Source organism: Anarhichas minor, unplaced genomic scaffold (assembly GCF_050575085.1).
Source record: "Anarhichas minor isolate MPS153535 unplaced genomic scaffold, ASM5057508v1 ptg000029l, whole genome shotgun sequence".
Classification (NCBI taxonomy): domain Eukaryota; kingdom Metazoa; phylum Chordata; class Actinopteri; order Perciformes; family Anarhichadidae; genus Anarhichas; species Anarhichas minor.
The window spans coordinates 198,595-215,745 of NW_027466475.1; the positions used below are offsets into that span (position 1 = coordinate 198,595).

General features: G+C 42.9%; 1 protein-coding gene across 1 annotated transcript in view; it reads left to right on the forward strand.

Annotated features, from left to right (window-relative positions):
- Window positions 1-17,095, forward strand: part of atrnl1a (attractin-like 1a) — a 194,736-nt gene extending 177,641 nt beyond the window's left edge. Inside the window, exons 29-30 of the mRNA XM_076104205.1 lie at window positions 5,113-5,227; window positions 16,974-17,095. Coding sequence (XP_075960320.1) covers window positions 5,113-5,227; window positions 16,974-17,095 — 237 coding nt within the window. The remainder of the gene's footprint in view (window positions 1-5,112; window positions 5,228-16,973) is intronic.
- Window positions 17,096-17,151: the final 56 nt, after the last annotated feature.

Below are 17,151 nucleotides of genomic sequence, written 5' to 3' on the forward strand. Positions count from 1 at the left end.
GTTACACTTTAACTCATAACTCTCTACGTATGACGGAGCTCAGTCTCCCACAAACTAAGACAGGACTGCTGGTTAAAGGTGGTGATGGTACCAGTGGCTGCTACACAAGAGAAAGCTCACTTATACATATTACTTTAATTTTTGTGATAATTGTGTATCAATTAACAAATTCTATAATTTAGTGTTACTGTCCTCTGTGATCAGTGAGCATCAGGCTGCTTAAATTAATGTCATCATTTTATTTTCATTTATTTTTTAATCCGCATTCAAACTAAATCGCTGGTTAAAAGTTACCTTTTTTTCTTTCATATTTGTACCAGTGTGGGTTGATTGTAGCACCATTGTGTACATGTCTGTTCTCTGTATCAGTAGCTCCTGCTTATTTCAAACAACAATCCCTTCCCCACTTTGCTGTTTCTCAGAGCAGATTGTATTCGCATGCCTTGCTTGCTTCCCACCAGTAAATTGCGTACTTATTTGGATGGTTGGTTTTAGGAATTTGCACTTTACCACAACTGTGTTTTTTGCGCCGCTACATCCGGAACAAAACATTCAGTTGAAAGCTCTGAGAGAACACAGCTACGGAGAAGAAAAGGAAGCGGATATTTAGACGATAAACCCTTGACTCAATTTATCCGTCATGCTCCTGTAGCAGTACCCCCCCCCCCCCCCCCCCCCACACACACCTGAAAATGCTGCTCAATTGACCATTTTGTTCATCCAGTGGACAAAAATGTGCAACAACTGTTTGTTCGAAGCGGGAACAAGAGACGAGAGGAGATGCGATGTGGAGGGGGAGGAAGGAAGCAGTGAGGAGGGGAGATAAAAGGAGGAGAGAGATGAGACTGGCACTTTGTTGAATGACCTCGCTTCTGCTGAAACAAATGTCCTCTTTTTCTGGGTTGTTTTTTTTGATAAATGAAAGAAAAAAGCAAAGAGACAGAATAAATGGACTCAAAAGAAGAGTTAACGTGACCTTGTCTGAGTTTCTTATTTTCAGGTTTTTTACTGTGAAATAAATAACAGACATGAGGTACAGGCTACTTTCTAGCCACCACCACTTGCGTCACGCCACATCGATGTGACGGAAGCTCATTCTTTTCTTTTCAAGAGCATGTTGACGCAAACATGACCACGAGGGTAAAGAACCAACACGATAATGAACTCAAACTTTACTTTACTTACGCACACAGATAAGCACATTGTGTGACAATGCTGCCGTGACGCTGACGCTATACTCCGCGGTGACGTTAGCCGTGGTCGTCGGGTTGCCATAGCTCTGTTCTCACAGGAAAGTGTGATTAACCATGAGACACGTGTCAAGAATATAAACATTGCAAATCGCTATACTGGAGGGAAAAAACAACTCCTCGTTGAGGATCATCTTTAAGGATTAATGAAGCAAGCAGGTATTAAGCTCTGGCTGATGGCAGTCAGCTGATCCAAGACAGGGAGGGTAACAAGATGCAGGCACACAGAGCATACTGGACATTGAACAGACAAAAACACATTCCTGTAGTAACTGTAACTCATTACAAATAATAATTCTGAAAAAAACATAAACTGGCATTCACCAAAAATGGCACCAAACCACTAAAAACAAAAATCCTTCTGGATTCTTTCCAATAATTCCTCGTAGAATGAAGGACTGATATCGCTCAGTATTGCCAAGTAGCCAATTTCAACATTGCTCACAGTCAGCAAAAACTGTTGTCTGGGCTTAAGTGGCACTTGGTATTTAAAGTATAAATAAAATGAAAGAGACCTTGCTCTCCCTCCCTCCCTCCCTCCCTCCCCCCTCTCTCTGTCAGGTCAGAACCGCTGTTCTCTTCGACTTTACTGAGTGGCTGTCAGCTGAGAAAGCTTTTATACTGGACAGACAGGTCAGCAGGATTCTACTATTGACTGAAATGGCTACCTGGACTCCACCTACCTGACTTTATCTACTCAGCCCTCTTTTTTTCTACCTCTCGCTTCTCCCTCCCTCTTAATTGTCACTTCTCTCTTTCTCTCTTTCTCTCTTTCTCTCTCTCTCTCTCTCACTCATTGTGATTGGGTTGGGAAGGAAGCCAGAGAAAGCTCTTACAGTTGTAACATCACGCTGGCTCTGCTTCATCATGTACGCCCTCTATTTCTCTCTCTCGCACATCCAGTCGACATGCTAATGGAAGTGTACACACATACATCAGTTCTTCAACCACGGTGTGTTTGTGCAAAACACACCGTGTGACATTGTAGCTACTGATGAGTGTTGTTAATTCACCAAGTAGAAATAGTTTGATACTGTATGAAAGTACACTGATGGCAGAGGCTGTCTTATGAGGTGCCACCTGTCCATCAGTCTAATCTAACTGCTTATTCACACACACACACACACACACACACACACACACACACACACACACGTCGATGGCACAGCCTTCAGGAGCAATGTGGGGTTCAGCATCTTGCCTAAAGACACTTGGACATGTAGACTGTAGACGGGGATCAAACCGCCAATCTAACGATTAGTGAACGACCTGCTCCACCACCACAGCCACCACCGTAAATCCTTGAGGACACACATATGTCAATAGTGAGAAATTTAAAAAAAAATGTTATTTTATTTTCTACTTATGGTATTCATCTTATTTTATGGTTTTCCCTTTTACTTTCTTAGACCAAAATCAAAGACACGCCTGTTTTCTAACCTGACTACATCTTGTTGTTTTCATACTTGAGCAGCTAACACCAGGTACTCACAGACGTGTGCTCATGTGGCCGTTGCTTGCCTCAGTGCTCTGCAGGTATCTTAACTGTTTACATGAGTGTGAGTTTTAATGACCGTTAACACAAGTAACTGGTCATTTCCTGGAGGAAATAGTGTCTCGTAAACATGATTGTGAGTGTGTGTGTGTGCTTTTTTATTGTGGTTTCTGTGCACTGTAGATCAAAGGAACTAGTGGATTGTGACTACACACACACACACACACACACAAACTAAAGTACTGTTGCTTTAGAAACCATTCCCACAGTTGCCAGGTAAATAACATTAGTTCTTTGTGCATTTCACAGTCACAATGTGTGTGTCTTTTACAACAACAAGGTAACATGCTCGTGTTTTCAAACACCTGTTATTTATTTTACATCATTTCTGTCTCACCTAAATTATTCTCTTCATTTTCTCACCGACAAAGCCCCAATCAGAACAATGACTCATTGTTTTGTCTGTGTATTATCGCCTTTTTATCAGGAGAAAGTTGCTTGTTAGTTACAGAGTCAGTTGCATGCGTGTGTGTGTGTGTGTGTGTGTTTTTAGTTAGTAGGGAATTCATCATTTCCTGACACTCTGAAAACACTAGACAAACACGGGAGCCTCTTGCCTCTAATTATGCTGTACGCTCCAGCACTTAAACCTATTAGCACCAGAGGGGTGTGTGTGTGTGTGTCAAGGTGATCCAGGTTGTGTTAAGCTGATAACTACTTTGACAGCAGCCTCATGTGTTGATGTGTCCTTTAATTACTCTGTAAAGCCTACATGCATGCTGGGTGCTCCACATACATCTGTATTTAATGATTTGATCCACGTTTTAAAAGTTTGACAGTTGAGTTCAGTCCCACAGATTATGTTTTAGTGTTTATACTTGGAGGTCACCCTTAGCAATGAAATATATGGACAGCCAGTTTGTTCTTTTAAACCTTTATATACAATTATCCAGCACAGATGGTGTTCTCCTCCACAGTGACTTGCTTTATTTATGCAGTTTGACATATTTTACTATTGGATTTAAATAGCTCTGCTTTAATAGTGTAACTGTTTAATATTCTTCTGTTCGTTAGTCAAAAAAAAAAGATGGCAATCCAGTAGAAGTTTAAAGTTTTTATGTCACATCAATGAACAGACAAATCTGCATTAAACCTTCGTCCATGGAAACCATGGTCTGTTCTTACCCTTAACCAAGTGCTTTAGTAGCCTAAACGTAACAGCATGTGGGACGCAGGGCGCAGACCCCAGTCTCTGGTGTCAAAACCCTGCACTTTGTAAACCCACCATCAACTGGATCCACTTCCTCGTGACCTCTGGTGTAGAGTAGCACTTCCTGGACTGGGAAATACATCAGCAGGAATCTATAGCCACCAATAACATTTCCTTCAAAACGTATGTGGTAACATTATTCTGTGCTATGTAGCCTGAATGTAATTTCTAGGACACAGGGTTGGTCAATGAGATGCGCAGCAGGACAACACAAAGAAATGCATTAAAACATTATAACCACACATTATATCTGTGTGTGGGTGTGTGGGTGTGTGGGTGTGTACGTCTCACTTCCCCACAGACCACAGGGTCTATCTCTGTGACCTCTGTGGTACGGAGTGGCAGAAGGGTCAAACCCGATCAATAGCTCAATGACTCCCCTCCTCGTTGTGTATCAAGATGTAAGGAAACACTACCCCAGCCATTAGATATCATTATACCGATAGTAAGACACCGTATATACAGTACGCCTGTCCCAAGGGCACTGTGCAGGATGGTTGTTATAGTATAGGGAAGGCTATTTTTACTTAATTCTTACTATAAGGGCATGTTATTGTGGAAGTATTCGGTAAATCCATACTATTCCAGTTTTGTCTCGTTTTAGTATTAAGTAAATAGTTTACGTCTATTTAAAAGTAATTTTTTTGGTTTGGTAAATCTGCATTAAAAAATAAGTAATATACAAACAACAACACAGCCAGTTTTTTCCATAAAGTAAATGAAACGATTTATGTCGTATTTGTCTCACTAGAATTCTCTCTTGATCATTTGTCAAGTGTCTTCTTTGGGTGGGATGAAGTCAATGGATATAAAAACCTGCATGTTTAGAATCAATGTGATGGCTGATGTCTAAACGTGTGTCTTTGCACACTTACCTGTCTGCATTAGCTGTGCAGCAGGCGGAGCTCCACGGGATGCAAGTCAGCCTGCTTCCCCCAGCGGGGGGCTTTGATCCTGGGGGAGGTGGCTGCGGGGATCTGTATACTGCGGCATGAGCTCTGGTTATCTGCTACATCCTTCAGATAGTCAGGTGTGTACTCATTGTGTACCTGTTTGTTTATCCATAACTGTCTGTGTGTGTGTTTGCGTGCGTGCAGGCAGTGCCGAAGCCCGTAGCCATGGAGCCATGTTGGGGGAGCAGAGCAGGTGTTCTGACGGTGCTGCTGTATCTGCCCAGAGTCCCATCTGGAATACCTCCACCAGGACAGTCTGGTATGATTCACACAAACACACACAAGTATACAGCATGTACAATGTGTCATGTCATCTCTGTTTTTTGGTTTGATAATTGTTAATCCGTCTCAAATGAGCAGTCATTTTAAATTTTTATTTCAAGCAAATTCTGACAATTTTGGGTAATGATGATTTCCATAGGTTACACAGTTATGGCAATTTTAGCTAAGAAGTTGCATTGGCGTATTAGCTAGAGATACCTGAAGCTTCTGTTTCCTTTTCATCAACATTGTGTCGGACCTATTTGGTGCCATATCACCTAAAGAACGTCCGCAGTGGTGTGTGTGGTTTATGATGCGAACAGGGAGGCTCACCGATGCATCGCAGACGCATCCCAGATATCTGATTGCAGAAATATCAGCGTCTGTCAGGGAGCTACAGCCAATCAGAGCACAAGACACGAGTTGAGGGGAAACCCGGGGGAGGGTTCGCCTTTAACTGTGTGGGCTACATGTTGCATTTGCAACACGGACCACGGTTGTTGTTGCATCTATCGGAAAATAGATGAAAGGTAAAGACTTGTGTCACTTCTCGTGTGTGTTTTCTTGGGTTTGACGACCTCATCAGTGACCCACTGTCGCCAGTCAGTCATGTACTGTGAAAACCACGACAAAATCCAGTTGTGTAGTGTGAGCAGTAGCAATCCGATGACTTTGTGAGTCATGTAGTGTGAACTCGGCTTAAGGTGGCGCACACTATTATGTCTATCATTGGGAGAAAAAGTGCTGCCTCAATCATACTTTGTGCTGATCATTTGGAAAAAGGCAGATGCATAATGACCAGCTAGCTGCCACTATAAGCAGATGGTATTCATGTCCAACTGTCAGACACTTACCAGAGCTAATGTTCCTTTTTATGATTAAGTGTAACAAATATCATCTCTCCTACTGGGGATTTCTCCATTTTCATTTGATTGTCGCTGTTGTTGTAAACTGTCAGCTGTCTGCGGTCCATGAAATCCCTCATCGGCGTCACGGTAGGCTCACAAAAACAGTCAACGCCATTTGTGATCCTTTTTACAAGTTGAGCTGTTTTCTGCAGCTGTCTAACAAGACTCCAGATGTAGCGAGCAGTGCTTCTTGTGTGCCTCGAGGCGGCTTCCCATCAGCTCTCATGTAAAACAGGCTCTGGCAGTTTGAACAAAAAGCAGAGTAAACACACTAAAATGTGATAGCGTCTGATGCCTCATCAAATATGACTTGATGTTTCCCGCCCCTGTCATCGTTAGAGCGTTCCGCACATCTACCTATCTAAGATGGTAAATGGACTTGTGCTTGTGTGGCGCTTTTCTAGTCTTCCGACCACTCAAAGCACTTTAACACTACTTGTCATTCACTCATCTCTACTCTGATGGTATGGGATACCATTCGATGTAATAATCTAGCAGTCACACACATGTGACGCAGTTTGCTGGAGCAATTTGGGGTTAAGTGTCTTGCCCAAGGACACATAGACATGGACTAGAGGAGCCGATCTACTGATTGAAGGACGACCCGCTCTACCACAGTCGCCCCCCTAAGATGGCAGCTTGATTTCTGTGCTCCCTGACGGTTCAGTAAAATAACCCTGAAAACATGACAGAAAATACATCAGTGTATTTTTGTACTTGATGGAAAGCAGGGTTGCAACAACAAGTATGAAAACTCTGTGGCTCAGAGGTAGAGCGGGTCTTCTTCCAATCGGAAACTTGGCGGTTTCGATCCAGTCCATGTCGAAGTGTCCTTGGGTAAGACCGCTGAACTAAATTGCTTGGAAGGCTGTGCCATCAGTGTATGAATGGGTGTGAATGTGAATTAGTTTAGTCCTGATTGGCAGGTGGCACCTTGCATGGTTTCCCTTGCCATCAGTGTGTGAATGGGTGAATGATGACATGTAGTGTAAAGCCCGTTGAGTGGGCTAATCTGATTAGGAAGGACGGGCTCCCAGATATGATAATCAAATTTATGGCATACGTCATCTCCAGTTTCCTGGAAGACCTAGTGAGGGACTGGCTTGATTCTCAATGTGATATGGAACTCAAAATCCCCGAAAGAGCACACAGGGCACTGGCACCCGAACCCATTGACCTACAGGCAACGTACCGGTCCATCATTGCCAAGTTGGCAAGCTACAGGGCAAAAGAAGAGGTGATCCATAAAGAAGAAGAAAAGGTCATTCTACCGCTCCACGTCTACCGTGGTCCGTTCCTACAGATATCCAGTTACCATCATACCTGCCACAACCGGCCTGGTCCAATGGGAGATCCAACTTGTACTCACAAGAAAAATAAATCATTTATACAAAACAAAACTATTACAAATCCGTAATTTGTACGTTATTTCACTGCTGGGAGGTGGTTTTGTAGGAAATTCTGCTTAGTTCTCAAACTACACTGTATTAATGCAGAAAGCAGAAAAACTCCACAGGGAAGCAGCAACATGACGAAAGTTCTGCAGATTGACAATTTCTGGCATACGGTTAAAATCAAACTGGTTTTATATTGTGACACCAGTATGCTCTTTCTATAAGCATCAGCACATCTTGTGCAGTGATATAATGAATTATTCAGACAGACTCTTGACATATGGCACATTTCAAAAAAGGTCTGATGTGGTTAGAGCTGCCTGGTTTCCATTCAACACTTACTGTTGGATCAATTGTTCCCCTAAATGAGCCTTCCGGACTTTCCACAGTCTGAGCTCATGTTGCCGCTATAGACGTACGACATGCGATATCCCCCGTTCGCTGCAGCCGACCACCACGCAGCTGTGGACATCACTGAAAAGACAGCAGCACTTCCTCCAGACCTAACCGAGGCCTGGCGCGTTGTGCACCGTCAGCATGAAGCCAATCTTCTCTCCCTCCATCTCATCTTCCACCTGAGTCCACCTCTCATACAGTTAGTCTCCCAGACCTTTCTCTCTTTATATTTGTATTCTCTCCTGCAGCTTTTTTGGGGAGACTGCTGTCAGTGTCTGTGCTGTATGTAACTGGAGCAGGTGTGAGGAGCCTCTGTTCCTCCAAACAGGAAGCAAAGCCTCCAATACGACGAGTACCCGGCAGACGGTTTATTGAAGCACTTTGCAAGAAAGCATTTTCCCCAACCTAGAAGGAGCTTTATGTTTAACAGAATACGAAGCCTTTAAAACATATCAACAGTCACTGGAGTCTAATACAGAGGAGGGAAGGAAAAGGGTCTGTGTGAGAATGTGTGGGTAAGAGACAGAAAGTGAAAGTTTACTCTACCCAGAGGTCATTATATGATGATGATAAAACGATAACCTATGGTTATTGGTAACAAGTGCATTAGGACCAACTGGAAAAGCAGTAAACTCTAAGCTAAATCACAAGAGCCTAAGTTCCAGTTTGTATGCCATTTGTGGTTGCTTTGCAACTGCTGACTGTAGGCAGCCTACGCTTGTCAAAAGGTCACATTAAGTGGAGATGCGAATGATGCAAAGTTCATTTAAATTATTTCAAGTGTTGTAAGATGTCTTTCGATTGATTTTAGAGATGGATATGTTTAAATGACATAATGGAAGTATCTCAGATCTTTGAAAAGGATTAGACCTGGCCTTAAACACAAACCCGAATTTTGGCCCATATCTTCAAGACACAAACTGGCTGAACCCAACCGGTCAGCCAAAATTTCCAACCATAACTGGAACTGGCTCTTGGAGCTATAGTTTTCCTTAATGGTTTCACTGCAACAACCGGATTGGCCATTGGCAGAAGTCCAGCACTGCAATTTCAGACGACAAAACTGCAGGTTAAGGAGATTTACATTGCTTAAAGACAGTGTCCAGAGTGCTCTGGTGTTTTTTTCTTCTATTCACCACCTTCTGCTGCCTGTTGTTTGGACATTAGCTCATCACAGCAGCAGCAGTAGACAGATTTTCAGGAAATTAGTGCCAATAAGAGGCTTGTCAGTTCTAGGCGGGCTGCTCTCTTGGGGACGTCCAGGCTCTTCTGTTGTTTTTCTCATCAAATCAATGAAATAGCTGTTGTTGTTACCAGTGTTTGAAACCTTAAGTCAATGGTTGTGTCTACTTGTGTGTTTGTGTAGTGATCAGAGAATCATGATCACAGATTCCAACACGTAACCACACATGATACACCAAGGAGACGATAAAAGTGTTGGACTTCATAAAAAAACAGAAATCGCCCTCCCATCATCAGTCCCCAGTCTGGCTCCTCTCCTCCCTCTATCCTCCCACCCCTGCTCCCCAGAGAACAATCTCCATAGGGTCAGACAGCAGTCCTCCATTGATGTTAGCATGTACGAACGTGAAGTTACTGCAGGCTAGCTCCGCCCACCCTCAATGGGAGACACTTCAAGAGGAATCCTCGATGAGAGAGCCTTTTTTTAGCTCACCCTCCCTCGCACTGTCTTCTCTTTCTTCTCGCTGTTTTCTTCTTCTCCTTCTTTTCTCGGCTCCCCTGAGCTGTTACCAATTACCTTTGACCCTTTATACGTAAGAGGGAGGAGAAGAGAAGACACCCATGTTGGTTTCAGAAGAGGAGAAAAAAAGACTGCAATTCAGTCAGTCAAACTAGCAAACGCTAGTTTGACTGACTGACAGCGAGTCTGTAGGCTGTAGATGGAGCACAAGATCGACAGGCAGATTGGTGAAACTCCAGCAGTAATGTGGGTGTTGTGTGTAACAATGAGCCTGAAAGCTCTCCATTTACCAGTAAAGCTGTGTTCTAACCCTCACATACGGCCATGAGCTTTAGGTAGTGACCAAAACAATGAGACTGCAAGTGTCCGAATTGACTTTCGTTTGCAGGGGGGCTGGGTTCAGCCTTAGGGACAGGGTGAAGAGGCAAGACACCAGGAAGGGGGTCAGAGTAGAACCGCTGCGTTCTCATGTTGAATGTCTTCAGATTTAGTGGCTTTTGCTTTTGAGCAGGTTTTTCTTATGGATGTCTCCCTTTAGAGGTTTTCCAGATACATCCAAATGGGAGGAGATCCCAGGGCTGAAGCAGGAAACACTGGAGGAACTGCATATCCTAAGGAAGTACCTGTCCTCAGATACACGGACACTTTTACTGCATCACGTGTTTGGAAATAGCATCGATGATGAGCATTTCTTTTATTAGCTAAGTGTTGGGTTTCACACTCTGCGTTCCTCTCTCTCTCCACTGGCTAGTCTGTGTGATGAGATTACAAGCTGCAGAAGTAGACGAGGTCTCTTAGCTCATGTATGACTTTTTTCTTTTTCTTCGCTCTGATCTAGCGAGATGGAAACACACTCACGTAGCACACGTATCGCTGTGTTTTTAAAGCCAGTGAATAGGGGCGACCGGCTGCAGTTAGTGTGGCTGACAGCTGTTGTCAGACAAATTGCAGTGGACGAGTCACACGTTGTGCCTGCCTCGCGAGAGCGACCCGCACAGAAGGAACAGTTTGACCACTGAGTGACTGTTTGACGGATTCAAAGTCACAGTGGCCTGACATGATGGACAAAGCAGGAGAACGGGACTGACAGTCAGGACTGGTGAAACAGAGGGAGGGAGGGATGGAAAAAAAGGGGAATGAGATCTTACTTTTGGCTGCAGTCACCAGTCTTCCATCTCCACAAACTGTCTCCTGTCAAACTTACCACGTTAGGTTGTGCCTCGCACAGCTGCAGTTGTTTCATATTTTAGTGCCTCAAATAAAATGGGGCTCAATCAGCGGTTAATGGGTTTACCAGGCTGCACATATTCTCAATTTGGTGCCGTGGAATTGTTGAGGAATAAGAGAAAGAGAAAGACAGTGGGTTACATTTCATTCTCAGCTGCTCTTTCTCTCTCTCTCAAGCTTAGATGGTGGGTCAATAGAGATGGAGGCGCAGCGGTATTCACAGCCGCCTTTAGTTTCCTGCGCTAATCCGCCTATTCAGCACCAGAGATAGTGCCGGGAATATCTGAGAGCGAGCGAGAGGTGTAGAAAGAGGAAGAGACTACAGGTACTGTAAGAAGTCTTTGTAAGTAAAAATAGAAAGAGCAGCGTGAGAGAGGGGGTATTAAAAGGCTGAGAGGTTCGATAGAAGAGATGTAAGTTCTTAAAAATACTGAAAGTGAAAACAGGTAAAAAGTTGGAGAGATACAGACGGAGACGTAGTTGAGTGATTGTAGGAGTTGCTAATTAAGTGCAGTAAGTAGTAAGAGTTCATGTCGACGCCCCCTCACCCATAAAACCAGATTTTCACATTGCTGCAGCAATATGCTTTGATAAATCCTCAGACGTAGGAAGAACATATAATCCTCCCTCTTCTCTCCCTTTCCTTTGCATCCTCACTTCTCCTCTCTCTTCTAGTCCTTTACAATCTCTCTGTCTTTCCATTTCTTCATGTAGTGAAAATTACATTCAATTGTTGCATTAACATTATAACATTATTACTGTGATTGCTCAGAGAAAACAGAGAAAACTCCCCACACATCAAATTCACCTCAGCAATTACTTTTGATTATTTTATCAAGACATTTTATCGCAAGTGTGTCATGCAGTGTGGGTTCTCGCACTGGTCTGGTCTTGACCCTGTCTCGTCCTGCCTTGGTCTTGGTCTTGGTCTTGACATGGTCTCGATATACTCTGGTCTTGGTTTAAGTGGTCTTGACTGCAACACGACTGAAAAGTATATGACAAGATTGCATATCTAACTAAGCACCAGTTCTGACCTAAAATGATGTTTGTGTGTTGGTTTCAGCTCCCCCATGTGCTTCTTATGGTGTTTTGGTCACTTGGAAGTCACATGAAGTTAACCTAAACCTAAACCACGCTCTTTTCCTAAAACTAACTTGGTAACCTTAACTTCCTGTGAGAAGGAAGCTTATTTTGAAAAGACACTATGCATGTCACAGGCATATGTTGACAGGGCGTCTGTGCTTAGTTCTTCCGGTTCAGCTTTGTTGCCTTCTATTCTCTCTACACTTCTCTCTTCTCTCTCTCAGTGCTGACAAAGCATCTTCAGCCTTTGTGCTGTATCACTCTCACTTTGGCCCTCTTCCTAAAGGGAGAAAAAAAGTCTAATTTATTATCCCTGAACAGAAAATAGATTTTGGTCATTCGCATTAAAAACATAAAGGACACCGCTATGAAAACCAGTCTGAGACAACACTTGGATTAATGAAGTTACCTGCTGGCTTTATTTTGCTCTGTAATTGCTCGGCAAACAAAGACAGCATACTTATCTTCTGCTTAAAAAAAAAGCTAAGTGAAGAAGGTCAGAAATCCGTCATATTTATCTCAGATGTTATAGCTTGATCAACCCTGTCTCTAGTTTTACGAGTAGAAATAGAAAGAAAAGAGAGAACCCTTTAAGCAGTAGGCATTGATCACTGTCCTTTGTGGTTCCCAGGTTTACTGTTGCTACTGTTATGATAAACAAAACCCCAAAAGTTCCCTCTCCTTATTTGGGCATTACTGGTTATTAACCAGCTGCATGTTATTAAGATAGCTTTGGAGTTGTTGGAAGTGTTAGGTATTTCTCTCAACACTCGGTGACTACTGGCCCGTGAGCGTTGCTGTAGCACCAGTGGCTTTTCTTCCTCTCTCTGCATGGCCCTCCTCACACCCTCCCCCCCTGTGTCCCACTGTCTCCCACTGGGTGTCTGACTGGATAGCTGCTTGACAGGAATCGGAGGGCATCGCTCGGAAACCGAGCTCCATTGACCCGGAATGGATCTCCGATACTTTGATCCTCTCTGTCTTTGGAACCATCCGCCCCACTGGGATGCGCTCTCCCTGTCGACCCCCACTCCTTCATCCGTCTGCTTGTTGACTTTTAGTCCAATACTCGGTGGTATTTACTCTGACAGCTCATTTATTCATTTTTATGGACATGAAGGTCTGGTCATATCAAGTCACTGTCCTCACCTTACCTGTTGTTTCGCCTGTTTTGTTCCCATATTAGAGCTGCCATTCAACAAAGCAAAAGCTGCTGTTAAAATGATTGAATGAACAGTTTTAAATATGTCTAAGGATAAGTAAAACAACACATGTTCTGACTGACAAATTGGATCAGATGCATAAAAATATTCAGGAAAGAGAAGTAAAGGCATGGTCAGAACCCTAATGAGGACTGTTGTATCGCCGATGCGTCCTGTTTTAGTTAAATGATGTTGCCAAATAAATCCCAACTTTTGAACCTCTTTTTAGGACTACAAAGCATCTGCCTCAACTTTTTGGGTATATCCTTCCACCATTGTGTTGCCCGACATATCTTTATAGAGACATTGAAATATGAATTTCAGGTAATTTGGAGATATTTTTCATCTCGCATTATTCAAACAAGAAAGGAAAGGCTCTGCCAAGCACTGGCATGTACTATTAATGAAAGGCATCCTAGTTACTCGGGATCAAACTTCAATCTCACATGCGTACATCAAAGCAGTCGTAGTTGTGCGTCATGTTTGCTGGTCTTTTAAAACCTGAAATCAGTGCCTCACAGATGCATAAATATTTGAATACATCAATGTGTTACTGTTTGACTGACTTTCATTTTCTTTCGCTTCGAGGAACAGACGATGCTGTTTACTATTATACTGGATCCTAAGCAGGCGGCCGTCCCTGGTGCCTTGATTGAGGGCGAGCACGAACTCAGAAGCCAGGCTTTGATGTTTAGAAGGAGAGGAGTGCCTGGCTGTGAGGTTTGTCACCGGGTTAGCAAGAGGGCTCCTCCCGACACAGATGTTTTCCAGCTGCAGTCCCAGTTTTGGACATCAGACATGTGCCAATATGTGTTTTCTGAGGAATGCTGTCCCTTGCTAATGACCCAGTTAGTCTATCAGGAGGAGGGGAGGATCGTTGTGTGAGGGGGTGTTAATGATGCGTCACCTCACAAAACAATCACATCAACGCGGCCGGTCGCCACGGCAGCAAATGAGCACTTGCACTCACCTGCAGTATAATTTGATTACTTTTGACCAATTTCATTTTGCAAATGGAGATGTGCGTGTTCACCCGGAAACATCAACACAATTACGATGGCAATTTGTCAAAGGTAAAAGCTATTTTGATGGACGAATATTCAGATGTCAGGTCCCAAATTAATAAGTGTCTACTTTAACTTTCCCGGTCAGTCTTTCATTGGAACTGGTCGTGATAAGAGTACTGGTGTTTTATACCTTCAGGGTTCAAGGATCTAGCCAGGCGGTTGGCCGTGGACGGTGATCGTCTCGAGGCCCGCTGCACCTTCTCCCATGTTGAATGTCACATGCCACAGGTGCTCCAGTAATAAACACCAAATAGCATCAAATTAAGAGAAAAAATGTAACGAAATTCGTGACAGCTACGAGCCGCAGCTTGTACATCGTTATCGTAGACGCAGTAGACAGGTGTGTACGACTGCAAATCATGCTGCCTGCACACCACGCTCAGACAGATGGGCCATTCATTTGATGTCTTGTGGAGGTGATTTTTTGATGTGAAATAGCTGGTGGCATTCCTGTTACATTTGTCTTGGCCTCAAGTTCACAGACAGCTGTCTGTCTGATCGGAGCAGCTTAAGTTAGATAATGTCTGAAATGTTGTTTCCGTCCCTCACCTGTCCCTTGTCTTATTCCACTTCCTCTCCTTTTACATGAAGGTGAATCATTTACTAAACCTTTCCTCTTCTCGTTTGTCTTTTCTTCTCATCACAAGTCCCCCTGCCTTTCCTTCTAACTATTGAACATAGTTTGGATTATATAATTGAAGTTTAAAGTTGTTTAATTATACAACTGAAACAGCAGTGCTTTTTTCCACCGACCACTAAGAACATAATTTGAGTTTTAATCAGTGGCATGTTTTTTTTTCTTTTTGGGCTTTTTATATTCTTTTAAAACGCTGCATACATAACATACTTGAAAAAAGTATTTAAAAGAACAACACCACAATAACAAAATACTGCAAAACAATAAGCATCGTATCTTATGTTTATTTATAGTTGGTGTGAGAAAGATTCACCTTATGAAACAGTCTCAATTTAATAATAATTTCAATAAGGTCGCAAGCATCTTTGTATTTCTTTGTGCATTCGTTGAATGTCAACGTAGGCTACGTAGCTTGAAAACAGCAAATGGACGACAAAGTATGTTTGTCTGTCTTAACAGCTTTTTAATAGTTTATTTTTGTAATTTCAGCTAGTCTCCTTTCTTATTTATCTTCTTCCACTACCCTGTTCATCTCTTAGCCAATCTTTACCAAGTACTTCAATTATCAGCTTTATAAATAGTCATAACACAATTAAAAACCAAACACCCTAATGGCACTGCATTGAAGTGGCCTGAAAGTAAAGTGGCAACCTCACAAACTCTTATGGAGGTGTGTTTACTCCTGAAATATACAGACTTGGGACCAAACCACAACTTCCCATAGCAACAAAAACTAAATGTAAGCATTGTCTGTGGTAGACAAAACAAACCAAAGTGCCAAAGTGAAACAACAACCATGATGAGCCAAATTTCAAAAGCCCAGCTGTTGCTAGTCGATGAGAGAGTACATAACTGTTGTCTGCCATATTGCTCTGTATTGCTTGCTGTATCAGAACTGCAAAATATGTAAGTGCACAGGTGCGTGCACACATACATAAACCTGCAGAGTCAAGTTTACTCACAAGGCACACACTGAGCAACTGGATAATCGGCTTTTCCCTTTCGTCCACTAAAAAAATCCCAAGAATCACTTGAGTGTGAAATGCTGAAAACATCCTGCATCCAAATCATATCAAGAGCACAACAGATTCCCTCCTCTGTTTGCCTGTTTTGTTCATTTGGCTCCTGCATCCTGGCAGATTGAGCTCTTGTCATAATGACCATGTATTGTCAAGCCCACGGTTGTCAGGAGGGGAAGACAGGACTAGCTGCACTCACAAGAGCTGCCATGACTCTAAATCCACATTAACAACAGCAGCTACTGCCAAGGTAGCACAATGGTGCGAGGTATCTGATGCCTTGGTGCAGCTGGCCTGCTCTCTGTAAGCCCTGCTGTGGAGAGCGAGAGTCAAGAATCAGATGCAGAAGTTGTTTTGAGAGGTATGGCATCCTGCTGGATGGTGAGGGGGAGAAAGGGGGAGAAAGGGTAAGAAAGCGAAAGAGGCAGGATGGTGGGAGTTACACTTCAGTGAACTCAGTGTAATGCTCTCTGCTGAAGCCCGACAACACGAGCTGGAGAGATGTGGATAAAATGTTTTCTGGATGTTATGAGATGCCTACTGGTAGGATGACATGTGTCTCCACCCGTCACATCAGCAGAAGCTATCTTTGCTTTTTTCTGCTCTATTCTCATTGTATGCATATATATATATATATATATATATATATACATACACATTTCTTTGACATGTCTACAAATAATGTTACAATTTTAAACAAAACAGAATGGGGCCCATTTTACCAGATGTGGTAAGCTGTATTTAGCTTTAAGGTTCTGGTGTCATTTATATTTCCAAATCTTAAAGTATTCATATATCTATTAAATATTTTACATTTATGCATGGTGGGGAAGTTTTTCCCGTTAAAGCAGATCCCTCATTTAATACTGTAATGAGGAAACATAGAAAAACAAGAGGGGACCCACAATAGAACCTTGTGGAACTCCACATTTACCTCTACAGTGGAGAGTGGAACTTCAGAAAACCTAGGGATAGGACATTTATTGACCAAATAACATGGATTATCATCAGCCATCATCAAGCCACATATATAATACAATGATATAAAATGAAAGCAGCATGTTATATAATTCTCTATTAACTCTCTTTTCTCATTGGGCTTCTAGGTATTGCTATAGCCAGCGCTCTGGTAGACACATCACAACAGCGAGTAATGGACTTCAAAGAAAGAGGCCTGGGTCTGAAGCACCGCAAACACACTGTGCACCACCAAGGGACCTGTGTATGAACTGTCTTCCATCAACTAGGTACCATCGGGACCCCAGGGGATATTCTCATGGACGT